The 26,172-nt window shown below is 27.4% G+C and overlaps 1 protein-coding gene across 8 annotated transcripts in view; it reads left to right on the top strand.

Annotated features, from left to right (window-relative positions):
* The window catches only part of sls (sallimus), a 397,202-nt gene that overhangs the window by 313,162 nt on the left and 57,868 nt on the right, over positions 1–26,172 (top strand). For 5 of the 8 annotated variants that reach the window (XM_075372741.1, XM_075372740.1, XM_075372746.1 and 2 more), the window contains 8 exons: positions 3,589–3,741; positions 4,624–4,796; positions 10,157–10,347; positions 14,223–14,541; positions 15,669–15,960; positions 18,371–18,472; positions 22,312–23,634; positions 24,226–24,306. In XM_075372741.1, the coding sequence (XP_075228856.1) occupies positions 3,589–3,741; positions 4,624–4,796; positions 10,157–10,347; positions 14,223–14,541; positions 15,669–15,960; positions 18,371–18,472; positions 22,312–23,634; positions 24,226–24,306 (2,634 nt within the window). The remainder of the gene's footprint in view (positions 1–3,588; positions 3,742–4,623; positions 4,797–10,156; positions 10,348–14,222; positions 14,542–15,668; positions 15,961–18,370; positions 18,473–22,311; positions 23,635–24,225; positions 24,307–26,172) is intronic. The other 3 variants (XM_075372742.1, XM_075372744.1, XM_075372745.1) reach the window with 3 other exon arrangements.

Below are 26,172 nucleotides of genomic sequence, written 5' to 3'. Positions count from 1 at the left end.
TTAAATAACAAGCAATTAGAACACATGACCTTTAAATTTGAATGAAGTGAGAGCTCCCAAAAATATGGTAAATGAACTGCTCTTTCTCAATGTAAAATTTAGTTATAACTCGAGTATTGAAACAGAAATAAAATTAATGGTATATTATTCAGAATGTTTATAGTACATGAAAAGTATGTAAACTGAGTGATACAATAACATGTGATCAGATTCTCTAGAAGCATCTCTTAAAAAAAATTTAGAAGAAATTTGGATCAGTCCTTATTAAAATCAAACCAAAGTATATTATTTTTGTAAATAAAGTATTTACATAATTTTATGTAATAAAAATTACTTTAAAAAAATGTTTACTATAATAATTTGATAAAAATAAATCATTGAAAGATGTGTTATGGTTAGATGATATGTGATTTGTCTTTCTGTAACGTAATTTATCTTGTTTTTTAATAATGTGTTTGTGTAACGTTGTCTTTTTCCAAATGTGGTTATAAAAACATTGTGTTTATAATACGAGTTTTCTTTTTTTACTGTACTGTAGTGTTTTTTTTTTGTTAATTTATATGCACTTGATTTTTTGATTTCAATTTGTGTTTTAGGGATATTTTTTGTAGAAAGTAAACAATTCAAACATGGCAGAAAATAATGCTTATGTGATTGATAATGAAGTAGCAAGGTTATTAGATGACTTAGCATTTCTCTGATGCTGAACATTTAGATATTGTTACATTAGATGAGGATGAATTTGGTAGTATAATGCATAATGATTCTGGTGATGCAGTAGACCTACAAGATTAAATTTTTAATAGAATGACTGATTTATTTTCTGGGGATGCATTACAAGTCACTGATAGTAATAACTTGGTATTTAAGTTTGCAAAAGATGACAAGAGAAATACTGTTGTTGTTTAAAGGGGTAGGAAAATTATCAGGGTAAGGTAGAAAATTTTACTGTTTATAATGCTGGACCACAGGTAGATTTCAATAGCATTTCTAAGACTTTAAATTTTTTTTGATGAGACTAAATATGATTGTTCAGGATACCAACAGATATGCTCAGCAAGAGAGAGCAAGTTGGGTATGTTGTTCCCATTGTTCTCATGACAATGGAAATGGTCTGGCTACGACAGTGATGATGTATATCTACTAATATCATGTTTATTCTCATGGGCATATTCAATAGACCAACTTTCAGATTCTATTTTTTAAAACCCATTACTGGAAAGCAAAATTCTTGTTTGAATCATGTCATCTGTTAAATATGAGTTGCTGTCAAAATTTCATTTCAATGGCAATACACAAGTAGAAAATTTTTGTGGACCAAAAAAATTATCCAAAATTCACGCTGTAATTTCTCACCTTAACAATACATTTGAAGAAGCCATATTATATCAAAAGATAACTGCATTGATGAATCTTTGCTTTTATGGAAAGGCTTGCTGTCTTTTTGCCAGTACATGGCTAAGAAGGCAGCAAAATTTGGCATGAAAATGTTTGTAGTTCTGTGAATCAAAAACTGGTGTTACACATGGTCCTTCATTGTGTATACTGGAAAAGGTGTATGCAATTTGATTTAAGTCTAATCTCTGATAGGCTAACACTGATAGGCTAATCTCTGAAAGTGCAGTCCTCACACTCATAGAAAAATGTTTGGATAAAGGTTACACATTGTGGATGGACAATTGGTACAATAGTCCTAATTTAGCTCATTTACTAAAAAGTAAAAATAAGATTGTATTGGTACACTTAATCTGAGAAGAAGGAATATACCTCAAGAAATAAAAAATTAGTGAAAGGTGAATTGTATGCAACACATTTTGGTGTGTTGCCTCAAATGGCATGAAAAACAATTAGTTTCATTCAATTCACAAATCACAATGTGATATTTGTAGAAAAGACTAACAAGCACACTAAAGCAAACGAAGTGTTGTTTTATATTACATCTATTGTTTTATATTACAAGTACATGGGTGGTGTAGATGTACATTACCAACAGTTACAGTGTTATCCTATTTAATACAAACGTGAGAAAAAGTGGTTCATGAAACTTTTTAAAAGATTAATATTAAAATTTTTAATTCTTATATAATTTGGAAGAAGAATCACCAAATACTAAATCATCTGTCGTTCAAATTAACTGTAATCAATGAACTTATTCAACACTGTAAGAACAAACACTTTGTTGTGGACAGCTAACAATCAAGCCTCCCCCATCCAGATTGAGTAACCAACATTTCCAGAGAGAACTCCAGCTGTAGATAAAAAAGCCAATCCATGAGAGAGATGTGTTGTTTGGTATAAAAATTGTAAAAGGAAGAATTCGTCCTACTGGGTCCTAACTGAAGCTGGCTTGTGCATAGATCCATGTTTTGAGATCTATCACACTAACAAAACCTTTTAAGCTAACTGCATACCTCCTTTATCATGCTAAAACATTTATTAATCAGTATTCTAGAATGTTGACTATTTAAGTTTTAACGATTATACACATATCTTAAATAGAAGTTAAAATAAAGTAAATTCAACTAACATGCTTGTTTCTGTACTTTTACAGTATTAAAAAAAGAAACGACGCAGGTAGGGGTCACAGTTACCTGCATAAGTAATATGTTAAAGGGTTAATAATTACTGAAATACAAACTTGTAATATTGTATTATGTTTATACTGGACAATAATAATGCAAAAGTGTTTCTTGCCCTCTGAAAAAAAAAATCAAATATACTATTCACTTCAAGAGGGTTCTGATGTGTGACTTGTAATTCAAAAGAATTGGGTGGGTTATTGCCATGAAAGTCAATAAACACAAATATGCCTTAAATATAAAATAGAAATTTAAAAACTTTTAAGTCCTTTACAGCTTTTCATTATCATTTATTAAAGGTTTCCATAATTTGAAGTTGTGTGGCATTCCATTTGTGTGATTTCTCAGGCAATAATAATTCTTCATCTTCTTGTTTACAAAAGAAAAAGCAGTTTTACGAATAGTATTATGATAATATTCAGCAGATTGACTATAAAAGGGCAGACATACTTATAACAATCTCTTAGAAGCAGAACCAGTATAATAATAAACAAGGTTATGTTCTGGCTATTGAGTAATTACCGGTCTAGCTAGCACTTTGAATGTTATTTTTTATTATTTTATTACAAATATTTTTTTTATTTCAGAATTGAAAAGCATTCAGATTACTGAATTATTTAGAAATAAGAACTCTGTTCTAGAAAAATTTGTTTTGTTTTCTTAAATGTTTGTTCCTTTACAGTCTATCTAAAACATTGCATACATGTTTTTCATAGTTTCCTTTTATTATGGCATTTTTTGCTTAAGATTTTCAGGAAATAATATGTCTGTTTATTCACCCAGTAAAATAAAAATACGAAATTCCTTAAATAATTTTTATTTTTGTTTAACTTATTTATTTTTTATAAACACTACTTCTTAAAACAAATTAAATTACTTATTAGTTTTAATAATAATTTAATATTTTTAAATAAGAAAAATAATATATTTTTAAAGTAGAAAGAAATATAAAATTATATTTCTTAATATAGTCAGTTGAAAGATTATTAATCATCTTTTGTTGTAACAGAAAGCACAAGCCAAGATTGGTGGTTTGTACGAAAACATCTAACTGAAGAAAGAGGTTGGGTTCCAGCTATTTACTTACGAGATGAACCAAGTTATACATTATACGTACAGAAGAAACTTCATGAAAAAATAGATAAACTTCCCATTTTTGAAAGTAAGCAGTCTTAAACTGATATCATGCTTGTTTCAGTAATTGATGTGGCCATCTTTTTTTTGTTTATTATAGTTTTTAATTTTGTGCTTATTATTGTTAGCATACATTTCTTTATAATATAGGATTATTTCTTTTATGTTAAGTGTAATTACTAGTATATATAGGGTTTTTGTATTTTTTTATATTTTTGATCAATACTCATTTAATATGTACATAAATTATTATTCAGATAGACTTACAACTAATTACTTTTAAATTGATATTTTATTTTGTACCAATTTAATTAATTTATTATTTTAACATATTTGTATCGCTATTATTATTTTATATAATGAAACTTTTTATGAATTAATATGTAATACAGATATTTATTTTTCTATTCATTAAATTTGCACTGTATGATGCTGACTGATCAAGATTTTGCACGGTGTTTCTTGATTCTTTCATGCAAATGGTGAAACAGGTATTTTTTGTTATCTATGGAATGGCATATCTATCATCCATGATATGATCTAAGTAATAATTTTGAGTTTAGATCATATCATGTATGATAGATATGCCATCCTATAGATAACAAAAAAGACCTGTTTCACCATTTGCATGGAAGAATCAAGGAAAACCTCGTAAAATCTTGATCAGTCGGCATCATATAGTGCAAATTTAATGAATAGGAAAATAAATATCTGTATTACATATTTATTCAAAATTATTACTTGAAAATATTTGGAATAAGTGTGGTAGGAAAGAATAGAAATTGCTTATAAATATATTTTATTGTTAAAATTTATTTTGCTTGACATAAGGTTTTCTTACAGTTAAAAATCATCAGAAATGAAACATGTAGCATAATAATATAATTAAATGTATACATTTTTTCTTCAGAGCCAAGTCCTGGTGATGAAGTATATGCTCCAAGGTTTGTTGAAAAACTACAGCCTAAACATGCTCCAGATGGTGCAACAATACAATTTGAGTGTCAAGTGGAAGGAAATCCACGTCCTCAGATTACTTGGTTTAGACAAACAGCAATTATTAAACCTTCTCCTGATTTCCAGGTATTTACATTTGAATAACCTGTGTTATAAAATAGCTTTTTCACGGAATTCTTTCAAGAAGTGAGATTAGTCATATAAGTATAGGCATCAAAAAGTTTTAAAAATTTGTCAATAAAAAGATATGTGTATGAAGCATGTTCAAAAAGCATCCACCCATTTATTTTTTCTGACTTTTTTTAAATTGCGTTGTGTTATGAATCACAAATACACTAAAAAATAAAACTGTCAACAAACAAGGAAGAATTTTGGAACTTCTGTATTATCTAATTCTGAATCTGTGATGAAGATCATCACAAGAGATAGGATTTGTGAGAATTCATAAGTGGCACTTACATTACAATAGAACATCAACCTATTCATTACATCTAATCCAGAATTTCAGGACATCGTAAGCATGTCAAGCACAGAATTCCTCCAATTTGCCTTATTCCTTATTAATTAAAGATGATTGTGATTTCTGGTTTTTTCCTAAGCTGAAGATAATGTTGAAAAATTCCTTCTAGGTGTTTTGAAAATCTAGGTATGTTATTTTTTTTCACAACCAATGGACAAACACTTTTTGAATGAACTTTAAATTTGTTATTTGTATAATATGTAAGAATTGTTTCAAGTGTAATTTAAAATTAAACATAACCTCGAAAATTTCAATTAAAATTAAATATTACATCCGAGAATGTTTTACAATGTAATACTCATACTTAGTAATACTGTTGATAGACTGTTATAAATACACAACAGGTGTTATAGTGCTAGAATTAGTTCCAAATAGGAAAGTGTGAGAGCATACTGAAACAAATGTTGTCAGGTCCAGGAGAGGTGTCACATGAGTTTTTAAGTGCGTGTGACAACTCGTTGAATGAAAATGGAGCATTTAATTCACCGACCGAATCACCAACATTTAATGATAGTACTTCTATCTGTAATTTGTACCTCTGAAATTCATTACTGCATGATGAGGTGAGGGACATTGAATGGAAACAATCTGCCAAAATACTTGCCACTGTAAGGAGTTCTTCTTCATGAATGAGTCCAATGGACTATTTTGATAATCCGCAAATTGTATGGATCCTCTTTCCACACAGTAGACATGGGAGTAGTGTGTGAGATGATGTCCACGTATTTCCTCCATGACTTCTTCCTAGCATTTAAGAATACCCGATGACATACACTCTAGCCTTACGGTACAAATCTTGGTGTTCATTTGTAGGCCTGCATTAAATTTGCGCAGTGCTCATCGTCAATTGCTAATAGCGATTTGGCAATCAGATTTCCACCAAGGAACAGAAAGATGTCTTCGGTTTCCCGATGTTCATAGGATATATCTATTAGCATTGTCAAGTATCTGAGATGTAAAAGAGTAAGTTCGTCAAGGGCATCTGCACCATCATCATATTGTGATGGGAAGGCTTTATGATAACTGTTACAATCTGCCTTTTCAACAGTCCATCTCTCCATGGTATTTTTTTTCTATATATATTACATCCTGCCAAACAACCACAGCATAGAGACTACACTACAGAACACTATATCTCACCAGAGATAACCGGCTTCATGTTTTCACCTGAAAAAAAAAATGTGTAATCTTTTTTCATCTGCGGGACCCTTCCATTTCGCAAATTTTTCTCAATGGAGAACTTATTGCTATCTCTGCTGATGTCAAGTTTTTGGGTTTATTTTTTGATAGCTGCCTTACTTGGGTCAAAGAATTAGAAACGAAATGTTCCAAACTTTTAGATATGCTGCGTGTCCTTAGCAACACCAGTTAGAGAGCTGATCGGTCATGCATGATGTGTTTTTATTATTCCTTATTTCATTCCCGTTTAGCTTATGGTTGTGTCACCTATGCTTCAGCGAGTCATACTGTGCTTAAAATGCTCAATGTTGTACATCATGATTTTCTTTGGCTTGCCACAGATGCATTTAAATCAAGCCCTATCGCAAGCTTACTTGTTGACTGAGGTGAGCCATCATCACTTTGGGATAGACAGGACCAGCTTTTAGCATCTTATTTTCCCATCTCAAAGGACAGCCAAATAACCTGGCTTTTGACTCAGTCTTCGGGAATCGTAATTTAGGAAGGTATGAGGACCATCCACGTTGTTCTGCACCTGTAACTGTTCGTATCCGATGTCTACTGCACCTTATAAATGTTGACACACTTATTTTTCGAACATATCCGTGCTTATATCCTCCATGGGAATCAACAGTATACATTTTATGTTTGACCTTGTGATATGCAATAAAAAATCAACACCACCTACTGCCTTCCAGCAAATGTTTTACTATATTTTCTCCAAGATAAACCCAGACACAGTAGTATATACTGATATATCGAAACAAAATGATACCATTGGTTATACATTTGTTGTCAATGATAGAACTTATATGTTTGGCCTACCTGGTATTGCGAGTGTGTTTACTGCTGAATTATGTGCTGTAAATAAGGCTGTGAATATCATTAACCTAAATACTGAACTATCCTTATTTTTATAGTGCTCCAAGCTTTAGATTTATTCTAGACATCCCTTGTCACTGAAATCTATAATGCAGTGCTGAGTTGCACCATCTCAACACACAAGTGAGTTTCTGTTGAATTCCTAGCCGCATGGGAATTCCAGGTAATGAATGTGCATATTCCGCTGCTAAAGATGCATGCAATCAACCTCCTTTCACCATTTGTGTTGCTGCTTCTGACTTTATTAATTGTATAAAACAGTGTCTTTGAGCAAAGTGGCAAGGTGACTGGATGGCTACCATTGATAAAAAACTTCGGTACATTAAAGATTCTGTGTTGACATGGGACTCATCATGCAGAAAAACTCATCATGAGTAAGTGGTCCTCTGTCAGTTGTGGTTAGGACATGTCAGTCACACACGAGTACCTAATGTCAACAGGACATGCACCACTATGCATAAGATGTGACTATCGTTTAACTGTGTGCCACATCCTGTTAGATTGTGTATGTTTTGCAGCCTTACGTCGCAAATTTAAATTATCCCGAAACATTCGCCGTATCCTAGGCAATAACAAGCAAGTGGTAGATGAGGTTTATTCCCACTGTAAGCTTACTACCAAAAAAAAACTCAAGTGAATCAATTATACAATATAAATTAAAAGCTTAATAACTAAATAATTCAAATTAAAGCGGGAATGACGAAATAATGTACTTTGGTTGTGTAGTCCGACACACTAGTATATTATCACAAATAATATACTAGTTTTTGTTTTTTAACATTAATTAAACATATTAAGCATATAATTAAACATATCAATATTATATGGAATCACATACTACTTCTATAGAACACTCATTTCCACACTACTCGTATGTCGTAAAACCTTGACAGTAAATCAAATCTATCTTATTTATTTATTTTTTTATATATATATAAGGATACTGGCCAGTCAAATCTAATACATATTACAAATCATACAAAAAAATATCATCATCTTATTATTACAGTGAATAACAAAAAAAAATCATCATTAATGGTTATAAAAGAATATACAGATCTTAACAGGGAGAGCTCTCAAAAAAGTATTTGACTGTTCCACACTTAACATGATTTTGACATTGGGCCACCTTCTACAGTTTGTCTGTTAATGTCTTATAAAAATATAACTCCTACTTTTTTGCACTCCTTTCTTTTGTACATATAAAAATACGATGACCTTGTAACGAATATTTTTGTTTATGCAATCTCACTGTCCTGTGATGTCGAATAAAAAATATATCACCACTTCCCTGCGATCTGACTTAAACATGTCCTTTCTTCATGACAGCTAAATTTGTACAAACCCCGAAACGAAAAAAAAGTCAGTCTGGCTTCCCCCACCATTTTATTTTTATTTTGACGCTTTTTATTTTTCCCTTGTATGTAATATAAGTTGTAAGTTTTCAGTGTTATTAGTTTTTAAGCTTTTAGTTTCTTTTATACTTTAATTTTAATCTAGTTTTAATTTTTAGTTTTTTTTTGGTTTTTAAATTTTTACAAATCACATTATGTTTGATCCAGGCAATGATAACACGACAGCGTTTTAGACCCCCTACCCAAAAAAAACCCTATAAAATTTATTATGAAATTTATTAAGTAGTACTATTATTATTATTAATACTTGATTTGTTGCATCATTGCAAGCCTGCCATGTATTATAGCAAACTTGAATTGCCACTTCACTTGCAAATGTCAGCTATTCTACAGTATTATCAGCTGTCTTATATATTTATGTTACCTAGTAGAAATTAAGGTAAAGGTATTGAAAACTCTAATTCTGTAAAATTTTGACTTATTAGACTTAAAATTTTTATTAAGTGAAAGTACGGTGCTAGATGTTAACTGTATTCTAAAATATATTTGACTATTGGAAATAATAGATACAACCAGCTGGTTTGAAACCTAGCTCGAATTTTCCTATGCTGTGTTTTTATACTACTGTTATTTAGTTTTTAAGATAATTTTTAATTATTTATTTACTTACTATATAAATATCATGTCTGAGTGCTGATGATGACTTCATTGTGCACCCAGAAAAAACCTAGCTAGAGTCTATCATTCTTTCACCTATCATTTTATTCATCTCATCTTCCTAGATAAGTACAAGCAGAAACATGTTCAAGATGATCATAATATAAAAATAATAAACAAGCAATATTAATGTAAAAATAATTTATAAGAATTAATTTTTATTAAAAGTTATTTAAATAATTATTAGGTTAATAAATTAATAATTATGCATAATGTTATTTTTAATGAAATTAAAAGTTTATTAAATTTTTAATTTATGATTTGATAAAAAAAACCATATAATCTGTGTTGCATATTTCTGAAATTATTCACTGAAATAAACACCTGTATTATAAATTAGCATTGGAAAATATTATTATTACATTTCAAGATCACTTACTCATTTATTATTTTATTTAATTTTAGCAAAGTTAATAAAACTGTGAAAAATTATTTTACTTCTCAGAATTTTAATTTCTACTGTAAGTTTCATTTTTTAATATCTGAAAATTTTGTCAGTACCATTACAGTACATACTATTATCCTTTTTTTTCTTTATTAACTATATGTTTTTTAAACTGATGTTAATTCAGTAATTCAATATATTTGATTAAATACATAATCTTAAAATTAAAAATAACTTTAAAAAGAAAATACAAGGATTTTTTAGTCATATATGGCCAATATTTTTAATATCTGTTAAACATATTCGTATCAAATTTGCTGATGATTACAAAAGTAATTTAATTGCAATCACTACTTTAATTACCAATTTAGAATTTTTTAAATATACATTTTATTCATCATTCTACTAATATATTATGGGGTAATTTATTTTTTCTTTTGGTTATTAGATTTACTATGATGATGATAATGTTGCAACTTTAATTATCAGAGAGGTATTCCCTGAAGATGCTGGAACATTTACTTGTGTTGCAAAGAATGCAGCTGGTTTTGCATCAAGCACTACTGAACTTACTGTGGAGGCACCATTATCAGATCATGGCTCTGATGCAACTGGTCTTTCAAGGAAGAGTCTTTCTCGGTATGTAGATATATATTTATTAAATTTCTTGGAATCACTGTCTTATATGTAATTTAAATGAAAAGGTTTTACCTATAAACTGTAAGATACTACTTACTATATGAATCTATCGACTTTATAATGCTCTTATTAACTTTTACTTGAACAACCAATGAATTTGAAAATAAATTTTATTTGCTTTTTCTGATTTTAATTAACCATCTAGTTCTAGGTGTTCTCAAATAAAAAAAGATTCCTGCAATTTAGTTCAGTGTAATGTCTCCTTTCCTAGAGTACTCACAAGTAAGTATCCTAAAAATAATGGTGTTTTGGAGAGCATTTGAAAAGGGTATTGTACAAATCTTATGAAGCAAGTCACAGCATGATGAAAGTACTGAAATCGCATAATAAACTCACTTTAATGATGTAAGCAGCAAATGAAATCTCTGTTGCACTGTATGGTTTTCAGTTTTATTATCTCCTGTATAGTAGAAAAAAAATCTGGTGGATGAAATCTTTATAATATTATGAAATTTTATGGAAATTTATTTTCAGTAAAATTAAAAATGTTATTAAAAACAAAGTTAAAGTTCACAACCAGTCTTTCAAATGTTGAAGACTAAATGATGATCTTGAATAAAACTTGAATGCTGTATAAACGTGGAGGCTAAGTAGTCATGTAGTAGAATATTTTTAGGGATTCTTTAATGACCAATGTTTCTACATTCAAGCTGGGAGAGCAGTTTTCCATAGAAGAGGAGAGGTTCTTTTCAAAAGAAATGTTTACAATTTTTTAAATCCTGCTTTTTTTACCATTGGGTATTTTTTGTTTCTATGTTTTGTAATTTTACAGACTCATTTTGTGAATTTCCTGTATTCACTAAAACAGCTGTTTCTCCAAGAAGGAAGCAGAACCCATTTCAAAATGATTTAACTTAAATAACCTAAATGTTCAGTCTTTGTTTCTGTAAATTAATCTGGTAGATTCTGTTAAAATTGCTTGTGTCTTTCTTGCACACAAGAGTCTGACCTCATTTGTTTATGCACTGTAGTGCACAAACAAATAAGGTCAGACTTTCCTCATTGACTGAATATTTCAAAAATAAAAGAGAATGCTTATTCAACTAAATTTTATCTGTTAGAGTTATATTATTATCCCTTTCAATTTAGTTTTTTAATTTTAAAATTTAACACAGCTGCAACCAAATTTACATTTTGGAATTACTAACCCTTTTCAACCAATCTCTTCACATTTTCATTTGAATGCTGCATACAGGAAGCTAGAGCAGCTGATTTAACTTTATAAATCTCAAGACAATCTGAATTTTTTCAGTCTTACATTTGGCCCTGTTAATACTCAGAGACTTTTCCTAATTTTATTAAATAAATCATTCTTATACATTGTCTTAAGATTCTGTATAGTTAAATACAAAGTGAGTCAAAAGTATGGAAACCCCTCAACAATTTTAAAATTATTCCAGATAGTACCTTTTATTGAGAAGTAGAATCTCAACTCCTCTTGGGTATGGCCCAGGGGTTGTATCTCAAATATTTTAAATGGTAACACCCTTTGTGTGATACATCACTTCAAAGGTCTCTTTACGACAAGAAATATGATATAAATAAAACATTGGCACAATGTCTGTACCCAAAATGGCACCAGGATAAATTTTCATTTTGAAAAAATTACATTGATAAGGAACTGTTATTACAAAAAAATAAATTTATAAAAATTTGATTAAATGGATATTATTGAATAAATTTATTTTTAAAAACTTAGTTATTAATTGTAACATCTGCTTATTACTTACATTTAATGGGTCTCATGTGTTATACGACTACCACTATAACTATCCAATAAATATATCTGTCCATGTTCGGTTATGAGATAAATATATATATATATATTATAAGACCCATCAAACTTAACCTACACTCGTTAACCTTGAATAGCAAGCAAAGGTTAGTGAACGAAGCAAGTGTAGGTTAAGTTGGTTACATTATATTTATACTTTTAGATTAATTTATTATATAAAGGCCATAAAGGCCTTAAGGCTTTATATATAAAGGTTCTATTTATACATATATATATATATATATATATAAGGGCCTATATGTAGACCCTTATCAATCCACCAGTAAAAACTGCCCATACATTTACTTTGACTGGATATCGTTTATGTACCTCATGATACCAGTGTGGATTAATATCAGTCCAGTATTGACAATTATGGTGATTTACATTTATATTTTTAAAAAATGTGGCCTCATCGCTAAAAAGTATGTTGTTTAATAAATTAGGATCTGCACAAATATTGTTCATCATAAGTTCACAGATCTCAAATGTTCGATCATAATCATCTTCATTAAGTTCTCGCACTAGATGAATTTTAAAAGGCTTGAAATTTTCACTTTTTAGTGTTCAAAATTCTGAACTTTGGCTATTTTTATATTCTCATGCTGCTGTTCGAGTCGAAGAATTTTTATGGTTTTTGACACTGTACCTTTTGAAATAGGGTTACGATTATTAAATGTTGCCTTGAACAACTCGTAAATTTCAGTACATGCCCTTACTCTATCACCAAAGCCCCTCATCATAAAGTGTGACCCTCTCCTGTTCACTAACTGACATGTTGATTGCAATTTTAGCAGGTAACACAAACAAAAAATTAATTCAGTAAAAAAAATTATAAAAAAAGTAAAAATGTAAATAACAAAAGTGGCTTACAAATTTTGTAAAGGTAGAGAAAGTCAATTAGCCAACTGATCACAATAAATTCTAATGAGAAACTAACAATGTAATAATAAAACACTCTAAATGGAATATTACATAATGAAATTATATAAAACAGTGGTAAGAGACTATCAATGATCAGCTGATCAGCAAGAATAGGTGACAATATTTTTATTTATTTACTCATTAAATTTGAAACAAAAACAGTTTTTTATTTTTTAAATTATTTTTTTTTATTTTTTAAAATCAAAATTTATCTTATAAAATAAATTTTAACTAGATTAGATTATTTAGTTATTTACGTAACACCTTTAAAACACAAAAGGTGTTACCATTTAAAATGTTTAACTGACAACCCCTGGGCCAACCCCAAGAATGGGTTGAAATTCTATTTCTTGTCAAAAAGTAAAGTAGTTGACTAATAATGTAAGTAAAGTAGTTGACTAGTAAAACATATGATGTTTTACATTGATTGAATGGTTATTTTTGGAATTTGTAACTTAAGGCTTCAACCAGCGATTGCTTTTATTTGGGCTTCTAATTGCAGATTGTTTAATTCACTCAACACTTTCTTCTGATACTGCTAGCCTTCCAGGCAATTTCTGTTTGAGAATAGATCTCACTTCTTTGAATCAGCATAAATATACCTGAACCAGCATCATATATTGTTTTCATATGGTGGCCCCTTTTCATATGTATATATATATATATATATATATATATCAGAATGCATATTCAACAAAAATTATTGACTTCAATTTGGCATGCTACAAAATATTGTTATTTTTCTTGAAAAGCAAAGTAGTGAAAAAAGAAGCACACCTCGACAACAATACAGAAACTCTTGCAGTAGTTACCAGTAAAATGGCTGTTACACAAATTTTGTGGGTGGAAGCTTTCAGTGTTATAACATAATTTCTAGTATCATAATATAATTTCTCAAAATATCCCTAATGCCTTGATTAGAACTACTTAAACCCCATCATTCTTTTATGATGATCTTGTATAACATTACTTATATAACATTAATATTTATTTAATGTGTTATAATTATTTTAAAATTGATTATATTTAAATGAATAGAAATCACAACTTATTTTTCTCTTTTTTTTTAAATTGAATAACAATAATCCTTAACAATTACTTTTTCTTTCCATTCTAGTGAATCATCGTTGGCAGATATATTAGAAGGTATACCACCTACATTCTCTAAGAAACCAAAAGCAAGAGTTGTTCCAGAAGGAATTGATGTTGAGCTTGAATGTAGATTGGTAGCAGTTCCTGAGCCAGAACTAACTTGGTTGTTTAATGGTAAAGAAGTTAAACCATCTGATTCTTTGACTGTGTCCACACAGTCTGATATGCATATGTATTGTAGCATATTATCTATTAAACATACTGTTAAAAAGATACATGAAGGTACATATACTGTCATTGCAAAAAATAGAGAAGGACAAGCAACAATGGACATTATACTAAAGGTATGAATTATTATTTTATTCACTTTTTATTTCATTTGTATGTCTTAAAATAATATTAATGTATTTTGAGATAAAAAAAGTTAATTGTAATTTTTAAATCTTTCACTGGAAATATTTATGGCCTTGCTTGAGAACAAGGAATTGTAATGAGTTTTAACGATTTGTTGTAAGTTAATTTTTTTATATTGTTCTATATCGGCACATGTAATTCTTTTTTATTTTCACAGCCTTAATTTTAAGGCAAGGAATTTTTACTTTTGATGATTTGATTTACCAGAGAAGCTTGTACGTTACTAATGGAATTTTGTAGTGAATGAAAAATAATGCCATGCCTGACTGGGATTTGAATCCAGGACCTCTGGTTGAGAGGCTGAGATGCTACCAATCTGCCACGGAGATTGGTGGATTGGCAGTGATTTACAGATTTTTATCAGAAAGATGTTTAAATTTTAATTTTATATCAGATTATTGATGTAGTTAAATACCTTCTGAAAAAATAAATTATACTAGATTGTAATTACATCAATTTCAACATCACCATTAGACACACGATCACTACATGAAATAAAAAACTAATGACTTCTTTCCCTTTAGAGTCTTCATAATCACTTCATGAGTAATAATATTAAAAATCATTTTCATTATATGCAAAATGTAAAATAAAGTACCCTCAGTATTAGATTGATTCATATGATATTTCAAGTCTTTGGATGTCTGGAGCAGTTTTTGTTTAATTAGAATCTATAAACAAAGGCATTTCTTTTCATGTAAAGTGCATACATATCTTGTCATATCTCTGGATTGTCAGGCTGGTATTTGTTAATTACAATCCGAGACAGAATGATAGCCAAGAGGTAGAATCAAGGATCCAATGACATTAAATTGATCTGAGCTTGCATTAAACCATTAACCCTCAACATGGAAAGGGAGTGCTATTCTCCACACCAACATGACACACTATAAACTTATATAACTTGTTAACAAAGACCAGTAAAAAAAGTATTAAATTTTAATATAACTGTATGCAAGATCCTGATGCTGTCTGTTTAGAAATTTGGAGAGTATTAAGTTATTTTTAATGTAAGGAATTATAGTATAAAAAAATAAATAAAAGTTCAAATTTTTAGGTAAAAACTGGTGAAGTAGAACCTCCACAAGTACTGGAACCACTTCAAGATGTCACTATATCTGAAGGTGAAAGTGCTGTACTTACTACTCAAATTACTGGAAACCCAAAACCAACTGTTACTTGGCTTAAGAATGGTAAACCAGTCCCCACTGAATTAAAGACAACAGTACACGATGATATCTACACATTAACTTTGATCAAACCAGCCTTAGAAGATTCAGCACGGTACACTGCCGTCGCAAAGAATAAATGTGGTACTGCAGAAACAACATCACACCTTACGGTTGAAGGTAAGTTATTTATAATACTGATTTGTATGCACATTTCAACATAAAAATGTAACGTATTCTTTTAACTAGTGTTTTAATTAATTGATTTTAAGTAATTGATTTTATGATTAATAGTTAGTTGTTGAAAATTTTAAATTACAGTTGTACAAAATATTTAAAATCACTGGCATTAAATATGCATATATATTTTTATTTAATAATGGATTTATGTTTATTACTTTTATTTGTTTTATCATTTGAGTCACACAAAGTTTATATGATTATGCTCCAACACATCCCTTAAATAACTGACAAAATAGTACATCACTTTCTCCTTATTTTCGTTATTTTTTTTTAATGAGTTGTGTGGACGTTGATTTCTATTATCATTTAGCCTAAATAGAAGTTTGTAGAGTATAAAAAATAATAACAATATATTATTATTTGCATATTTTGAGCTTCATTGTGCCATAGATTCAAACCAGCACACAACAATGGCTAAATTCTAGGTTATGTTGTAGCTAAAATAGATAATTATTAAATTCTTCAGATCATTTAAGCCTTTGTTCTAAATTTTATTATATTAGCAGTTAATTTACATTTTTCATAAGAGTTTTTTACACACATCCTATTTGATTGTTTGCAGTTAATGCATTACTATTTATTTTAATCATCTTCTTGTTCTTACTTTTACATCTGTTTTGTGACTACTTGTTATTTATTATCAGTGATACATTTTTACACTCATCTTGGTTTGATTTTAACTTTTGATTTGGGAATGTGATTTCTTTGATCATTCTTTTTAGTTGTATCTGTTTTTCTATATACCATTATTTACAAAATTTATTTTATGGCTAGTAAGGAATTGCCCTCAAATTTTAAATTGTTTATTCAGCTTTTATTCAAAGTTAATTTTTTTTTCACCTTTATTGGTGAGGAAGGGGTGATGAGATAACCTCTCCTTTGTTATACACCCACCTTTTTTTTAATTAATAAGTTTTAGTAAATCTCAAAAAGATTATTTAAAATGTTAGTAACTTGACCTTGAAAAGTTGAATACAACTGAAATTCATAAAAATATTAAATAGAATCTTGTAAATCTATTTTACATAATAATAATTAATTATGATATACTGTCTAAAATACCTAGAAATATTTATGAATAAGTCACAATATTAGTTTTCTATTTTATAAAAGTTTAATTTAATTTTTTCCATGTCTATCCACAAATATAAGCTTCTATACTGATCTTTTTTCTTAACTATATTATTGTAGTCTAAATCATGAAGTAAGCATAAATTAAGCTTTTTTTATGTAAATCAGATGGGTGATATGGTACTATATTGGAATTATTTATGTATGAGGTGATCAAAGAAATGAATTTATAATAATTTTTGTCATCAGTTGTTAGAAATATATTATGTGCTTTACCTTCTACTTTTGAGCATAATATTTCACTGATAAACCTTAGACAAATAAATTGTAATTAAGAAATTGTATAATGTCAGGTAGGTAAATTTTGTTTTGTTATCATTTGCATTAATTATTAAATTTTTATTATGTATAGAAATCTTTTTAAACTTGAATTCAGATTAATATTATTTTGTTATGAGTGCAAAATAAATATTTTAATACATCATACTGTTTCAAAGTACATTACAATCTATAATGTTCATTATCCATATTAGAACAGTTTTCTTTTAATCAAGAACAATTTTTTTTCATCATTACTGCAATAATTTCTTAACATCATTGCACTTCACTAAAATTTGTTTATTAAAAATTATACTACTATTTAAATATTAAAGAATTATGTATATATTCTGGAAGTATTAACATATTTCTAGGTATTTTGTAAATATGTTATTATTGTAAATACTGCATACAAATCCTTTCTGTATTTCGAGTTATTAACTTTAAAAAAAATCTACCAAAAAGTTAATTATAACATTTTAACTGAAATATGAGAGACAATCTGTAAAATAGTTTAGCTTCTGCTTTACTTTTCATTATCTTGGATGGTTAACTAAGTAGTTTGAGGTAAATGGTATTAAATTTTTAAGCAAAACTGGCCAATTATTCAGTAGTATTTATTTTTTATTATTACTACTTGCTTATTCAAATAAAAAAATTGGTTAGAAAATGACCAAAAATCATTTAAACATGGTTTGTAAAGATATTTTCAATAAAAAGAAAAATACAATAACTAAATGCTGCACCAATATTAGAGCTTTAATTAATAAAAAAATAAACAATGCTTTAGTGCTTCATTGTTTTTTATTGTTTGTGTATACTTGTTTTGTTAAGTATATTATTACAATTTTTGTACATTTGTGTATGTGTTTTTTTGTTATATCTTCCGCTTTTTATTTTATTTTTTATGCTTATTTTTCATTTTATTTTGTGTGTTACTAATTTAACCTATTTTCAGGCTTTAACCAGTTACAACATATTTCATTTATTGAACGCAAGCTTAATGTTGGTGAGGGTTTAGAGGTTATCAAAGAACAAGATGAAGTTGATTTTAATAAGGGTATGATAGTAATACCAGCAGTTACACTGTGTTAAATACATATATCAATTTTTTTTTCAATATTATATTTAATCAATATAAACTATCATTAAAATGATAGTTTAGTAACAATTTTTTATTATTATCATTAGATTTTAATTTTGAACTAAAAAAATTCTTTATGAATAAAAGTGTAAAAAAATTGTCAAACTATATTACTAATTACAGGAACTGAAATATGTTATGTCAAAAAAGTAAACTGGAAGTCTACATTTACTTTCTATACTACTACAATTTAATTTTTTATAAATTGCATAATCAAGTAAAAATTCTTGGCTCTACCTATTTTTGATCCCAATATTCTGATAATGTTATTGTTTGAAATATTCTTAATATCAGAACTTTTTTTTACTTAGGTCTTTTTATACCTTCCTGAGTCTTGTGCTTACAAACTTTTGAACACTTTACAATCAGATGATATTGTCTTATAGTTACTTATAGTCTTATAATTGTCTTACAGTTAGTACTTGTCTTATAGTTATGATATAAATAGGGCTGAACTAGAATCATGAATCTCTTCTAAATGGTTGGTCTATGTTTCATAATAAAAAGTGCCATGTAAAAGATGTTTGCTCTTAGAACAGGTTACCTGATACACCAAAACACAAATACTTTACTATAATACTATAAAAAAATTTTCACAAATTGTTTCATTCTTTACAACCCACATTTTCTCTAAACAAAATTTCATTCTACCTTATATTCTGAGTAATTATAATAAAAAAAGTAAGACATTAATTTGGGCTTTATGGTATTTTAGTGACACGCAAACTGGTACCTCAAAAAAAGGATAAATTCAGTGAAAATAACATTAACATGAATCTTAACAATACACTGATGTGTTTACAAGAATGAAATAAGGAAAAAAATTATTTCAGTCATGTGAAATAATGAAATCTAAGAATTTAGATCTATGATGTTCACAAAACATGTAGAAAAGACTTTACAAGCCATTTTTTTATATCACTCAAGTTTTTAATTTTATCTCTCACTTTTAATAAAATAATTCAAAAGGAACTTTGACATGAAAAAATAAAATATTTTTAATTAGTAACAATTTTTTTAAATATTTATGCATATTATTTACAAGTTTGTTTTTTTTTTTATCTACAATTTCCATTTAGTAGTGACTTAGAAAAAAACAGTTCAGGCACATATGCATAGCACATCCTCAACACTGAGTCTTATCTTGTTTGCCAACCTAAATAACAAAACTGCTCAACAAATTAAATTTATTTTATAAAAATCAGCTGTTATTTTATAAAAATTATATAAAATGTATAATTTTTGGGAAATAGCTTAGTAACTTTTGAATGAGGATGCACAAAGAAGCTAAGTGTATGATTGGAATTGACATAATTTTCTCAGTCTCAGCTTGTCATTTATTGTGAAAAATGAGGTGAAATAAAGACTGTTAACAGTTGGAAATCTCAATTACACTGAGACATCAATATGGGTTTCACAGCCCCAGTTGCACATAAAACTTGTGACCCAGAATAAGGTTTCATGACAGTCAACCAGTTAGTTAGATTTAAAATGTTAAAATACAAAACAGTTGTGTAATTTAATTTAGTTAAATCATTCTAACCTTTCCCTACTTGGCAACAAATACAGTTTTCATAATCTTCATTTGATGAAAACATATTTCTTACGCTATTTTTTATTTATCCAATTTTTACTATTGTATGGTTTCCCTTCATTGTTTGTAGGAAAATAATTTTTTTTTTTATTTTCAGTTGCCTTAATTTCAAAACAAAGTTCCAGAACAGTTACTCGGTCATTCAAAATTGTCAAAAATAACTACTGCCAATAATTCATTTAAATTAAAATCTAGTTTTTCCTTATATATTTATTTCCATTCCTGTAATAGCATGTATTTGTCAGGCAGAAAAATAAAAAAATTATTCTTATTGGTTTTGGGAACGTGTGTAAAAATCAAACAGATGTTTACTTTTTGTATTTTCTGAGTTCAGTAATTTTTAAAAGCAAATTAAGATTTTTCTCTTATTATTCTGATATACACTCAGCATTTAAACCACCTGTGATTACAATTTTTTTTATGAATTTAAAAATTGTTCATTCACATGCTAAAACTCATTTTATTGAATTGCTTTATCAATCAATTTTTAATCGTTTAGCATTCTGCAGTATTAAGTAGTATACTGTGTTATGAATAATTACATTTTTAGTTTCTGCAGAATCACTCGTTAAATTTCCTGACATTTCATTTCTATGCGTACATATTTTTAATTGTTAAACATCCTTCATGTTTCTCTATTAAATAATAAGTGTTAAAAATTTTCATGTAAGTTTGATTAATAGAGCTCTTTTTATTTTCAATTAACTTTTATTGAATAAAAAGAATTTTTATTTTTTAATATGAATTTAAGTATTTTCTTAAAAATGCAAAAAGTTTATACTAAATTATGGAGAATTTCTAAATTTAAAAAATAATCTTTATTTAAAATTGAATTTTTTTGAAATGACAAACCAAACCAAATTTCATAAGTGTTTTTTTAATAATTTAAAAACCATTTTAGTTGCTCTTGTGATCATCTTCAGTGCTTCTTTTCTCACCTTGGCATCAGCTGATATTATTCCTGTAGTATTTTTTTTGAGTTGGTGGATAGTTATTTAGAATGGTTGAAAAGTGTTAGCTCTAAATTGTATCCAGCCATTTATTACACCATTGCTGAGGTTTTGTGTACATTTTTTTTAATTTTTGAATATTTAAAATGTGGTAACAGGTACAAAACAGAAATCAAATATCATATGAAATGTATTACAAAAACACAACAGCAGTAGTTTCTAAAGATTCTCAAAAGACCAACCAAAAATATTTTTTTCTTGAAGTTATTAAAAGCATTTTATTTATGAAATTAGGTTCAGTTATTCATTTCAAATTGTTTTTTAAATAACTTATTAAAACTTCCATTAAATTTGAATGCTTGTTTAGATGTATTTGATTTGAAATACTATTCAAAATAAATAAGTAATCCGTCTCTGATCACAATATTGAGTTATTAAATGTTTTTAATAATAATTAAAAACTCCAATCATTTTTGTTATTTTTATTAATTCATTCAGTGATTTTTTCTACCTTTTTCTAAAGTTAGACAAAAATAATTGGGTTGTATTTTTAAAGAAATTCTCAACTGTAATATACTCCTACTATAAATACCAGTAGTATATGATTAGAATGAAGGACCGTTTAATTGTTAATGACACCTTAATAGGTATTTTCCATATTATTTCTTTTAATACCAAATTCTTTCTGTCTTACATTTTTTTTTTCTTAACAATGGAACTTTTTTTAATTTATCCCCTAAACTTAAAAAAAAAAGTATCATACTGTTTTTAAGATCTACCCATTTAGTTTTGTTTGATTTAAGCTACTTGGTTATGAATAACACAGTATTTTGGGTAATAAATAATTAGTACACTAAAATCATTTAATTGAATTAAAGTTTAAAAAAGAACTTGTACTTTGAAATGATGAACAATGTTGAATACATAATACTCATGTCATTTGATTTAAATTTTCATTAAAAATCATCATGTAAGGTAATTTTTTTATATAAAATGTATTTATCACATTTCATTACGCAATTAACACAGAAAAGCATTTTCTTTTTTTTGTTTTTTGTAAAAAAAAAGTTTTTCCTTTTTTTAAAAAAATAAATAAACGTATATGTTTTATACATTAAAAAATGTTATCTAGTTTTTCTTTTTTACTTTATTTTTATTTTTTATTTTTTTCTCTTTTAACCATACTAATCTCTAACAATGTGTTTCTGCAGATGTTATACAAGAACCAAATATTATGGAAGTAGAGGCAGTAACAGCTTCTAATATAGATCAATCAGCAGGTTTATTTATTACAAAGGATTCTTCTGAAATTTCGTCTGCAGAACTCTATAACAAAAGTGATCAAACAAAAGAACTTATTCTTGAAAGTTCATTATCATCAATAGTAACTAAATTACATAAAGATTTAGCCGCAGTTGAATTAGCTTCAGTGATTTCTAGTGATTCAGGAACTTTAATAGAAAAAAAGGAAATGACCTCTATTGAAAGCACAGAAAATGTCACAGCACAGATTTCTGAGGTATGTATATCCAGTAGTAGCAGCGCAATTGAGCAGTCACATATAACTTCAGAAACTTCTAAAGTAGTAAGTGTAGAAAAACAACAGTATAAGACTTCAACTGAGGTTGAATCACATGAAGACACAGCAGTACAGGCAGAATTATTATTAGAAGAACCAATAAAGGAAATAATTATTGATAAAAAACCTATAATATATGAAACTGAGTGTATTGAAGAGGAAGAAGATAGCAAAAAAGATGTTATAATAGAAAAATTGGAAGAAATAGATTCTAAAGTAAATGTTCAGTCTACTGTATTGAAAGAAATCATTGACAATGTTAGTGTAACTGAAAGCAAACAAGAAGTTGAATCAGAGAAAAATGTTAGAATATCTCTGAAAAAATTTTATGAGAAAGAAGAGATTGGTATATTCAAAGAACTTGATGTTGAAGAAAAATGTGAAATAAAAGAACCACCAGAAACAACTCCTATTGAAGAGATTTCCAGTTTTCAGAAAGAAGATGAAGCGAGTGAAAAATTTGAATTACCATCAGATTCTAATGTGGATGAAGGTACTTATAATATATCTGAAGAGGAACTTCAGCATGTTGTTATACCACGAAGATGTAGCATTAAACCTTCTGAAACCAGGCGTTACAGTATTATTGATGAATCACCTATTGAAATGATAATTCCTCGAAGGAAAAGCATTTTACAGCTGGAAGTAGAAAGACGTTACAGTTTTACTGAAGAAGAACCTTTAGAAATATTAATTACACCCAGAAAAAGTGTTCCTGAAGAAATTATTAAACAACAGATAGATGATGTCTTTGTTGAAGGTATTTACAAAGAAGCTAATATTAAAAAGAAAGTTGAAATAGATATGCCTGATTCACTAGAAGTTACTGAATCTATAAAATATCATGGAAAATATGAACCACGTGAAAAAAGATCAGAAATTGTTTCTGTTGAAGCTAAAATTACAAAACTGGAAGAAATTGAAGAAAGTGTAATTCCAGTGGAATTAACTGATGGTATGAAAATTTCTCATTGAACATTAGTTTTCTTAAGTAATAAAAAAGAAATCTTTGATCATGTAATTTATTCAAACTATTATTAATTTAAAAACTGATTGTTTAAAAAAGCTGATAGTTCTTATTTCTATGTTTAATAATTTTGATATTAATTAAAGATATTCATTTTCTGATTATTTGTTGAGAAAATTCCTTTTTGAAATATCTTGCCACTCTTTATTTTATATACCTACAATATAAGTTTGCTGAGAAAAGTGCTCCAAAATATTTTCAAAAGAATTCTACTAAACAATTAATCTGAAAGAAAGTCATACAAATTTTATTAAATTTATTTCTTCATTCATCATGAACATTATTTAGCAGTAAAATTATTACTGATATTTAAAGAAAAATATTCTGCAGATTCATATTTCTTAATTAATACAATTATTTTTATTAATATCATTTCTTTTTAATTAAAAAGTTTTTATTTTGGATTTTTAATTTCATTATTTTTTATTTTTTTTATTTAGATTTTATTTTTTATGGTTTTTTTGCTGATTTTTCTAAAAGTAATTTTTGCTGCTTTTCTAATGCTTAATATATTTACAGATCTTAGTCAACAGTTAATTACTAAGGTGAAATTAAAAGGCACCGAAAAATTACAACAAGGGGCATCATCTTCAGTTAAGGGTATGCATGGTGTTAATTATATAAAATAATAAATGGGAATAATATTAAATGATAGATTTTATCATTATGATTTTTTTCAAGCTAACTGATATGTTACAAAATATTGGAAATTAACTTATTTGTGTTGTTTTGTTCATTTTCATTATAATGTAAAAATTAATTACTCAATATTCATTCAGTTGAGTTAGAATTTTTTTCTATTTGATTAAATATTTTCAATGGTTGATCACATAGTCATTAATGATAGAATGAAACAACCAAAAAATATACCATAAATTATTCAACTGAAATTCATGGTTTTCTAACTTAAATATTTCTTTCTAATAATTTTCATTATTACACCATACTTGGTAAAATAAATACAATGTATTCTCATTATTCTGTTGTATTCCATCTTAAATAATAAAAACTAATATTTTTTTAGAAATTTTTAATAGAAACCATACTATGTTTATGAAATGTGTTTATTATCATTATTCTTTTTATTTTCATAAAAATCCAGCTTCTCTTATAAATCTTAAGTTATGATTTCATAGACTAATATTTTTTGAGTTAACTCTACTGGTGCCTCATGGAAAACAGATCTTGAGTGCTACCATTCCAGAATTCACAGAATAAATGATTATAAAATATGTTAATTATTAATCTAGAAATAATATTATTTCAATTAATCTGTCAGTCTAGAACTGATTTTGATTATTTTCTCACATAAAAAGTTTTGAATGTAATATTCATCTTATTGTCAAATGTTTGACTCAGGCTTCCGCAATACTTAACTGTTTTTTTATAGGTTTTATACTCTGCTACTATAAAATTGTATATTTTTTCTACTTCTTTTACATAAATATGGATTGACAGCTTTTGAGTCTTATATATCACAACACCAATACAGTGAAGGGCATATTTTGGTTTCTATACAGCAAAAGGTTTTTACATAATGATGTAATCATTATGTATCGTTTACATGTGTACATTTTCCATATAGTGAATAGTAATGGAAGTTTAAGGCTTAAAAAACTTTCCTATGATTTAATTTTACAGAAAACATTATACATAACAAATAATAAAACTATCTTTCATCTATATTCTCACAATATTCTGGAAGTGCAAACTTAAATGTAATAGTTAGAATTCTTTAACTTTTTTTATGTTTAAAATGTGCTTTTTTAGTGGAAACTAAACATTATCAAAAGAAATACTGAAAAACATGGACTTACCAACAGGAGAGGTATCTTGTTTGTAAATAAATAACAGTAGAAATTATGAAATATCTCATATTTTTGCTGGTTTGGTTTTTTAATTGTTAGAATTTCATTTTTTGAAATTTTTATTATAAAATTTTAATTTTTGGAATTATGCTAAATTATATTATTAAGACTGTTATTAATTATATTTATTTAATAGTACACAGGTTAATATTAGGAAAGGAACTTTTTAATAGTAACTTTGCTTTGTAATGATAGAATCGTTTTATTAGTAGCTTTATATTTTAAACAGTCATCTAATAGATTTAGTGAATTAATAATTGGGATGTTAGGATAAAAATATTATTTAAATCGTCACATTTTATATGAAGTACAAATACTATTTTTGACATTTTAATGTATGCAATGTTTATCATTTTATTCATTTTTCTTTGTTCATTTTTTTACAATACAACCATTCTTTTTTTATGTCTTAAGGTACTGCATCTATTAATTTCATACGTTATATTAATTTTACATATGTTATTTTTTTTTTTTTTTTAAGAAAGCATTTTGGTCTTTGTAATTAACAATATATAACTAAAAAATGCGTCCATATGTTTTTCAATGGTCATATTCACATGCACATTTTACAGTATTTAGATTGTTATCAATATCTAAA

Source organism: Lycorma delicatula, chromosome 8 (genome assembly GCF_047948215.1).
Source record: "Lycorma delicatula isolate Av1 chromosome 8, ASM4794821v1, whole genome shotgun sequence".
Taxonomy (NCBI): Eukaryota; Metazoa; Arthropoda; class Insecta; order Hemiptera; family Fulgoridae; genus Lycorma; species Lycorma delicatula.
This window is presented reverse-complemented; position numbering and strand designations above follow the sequence as displayed.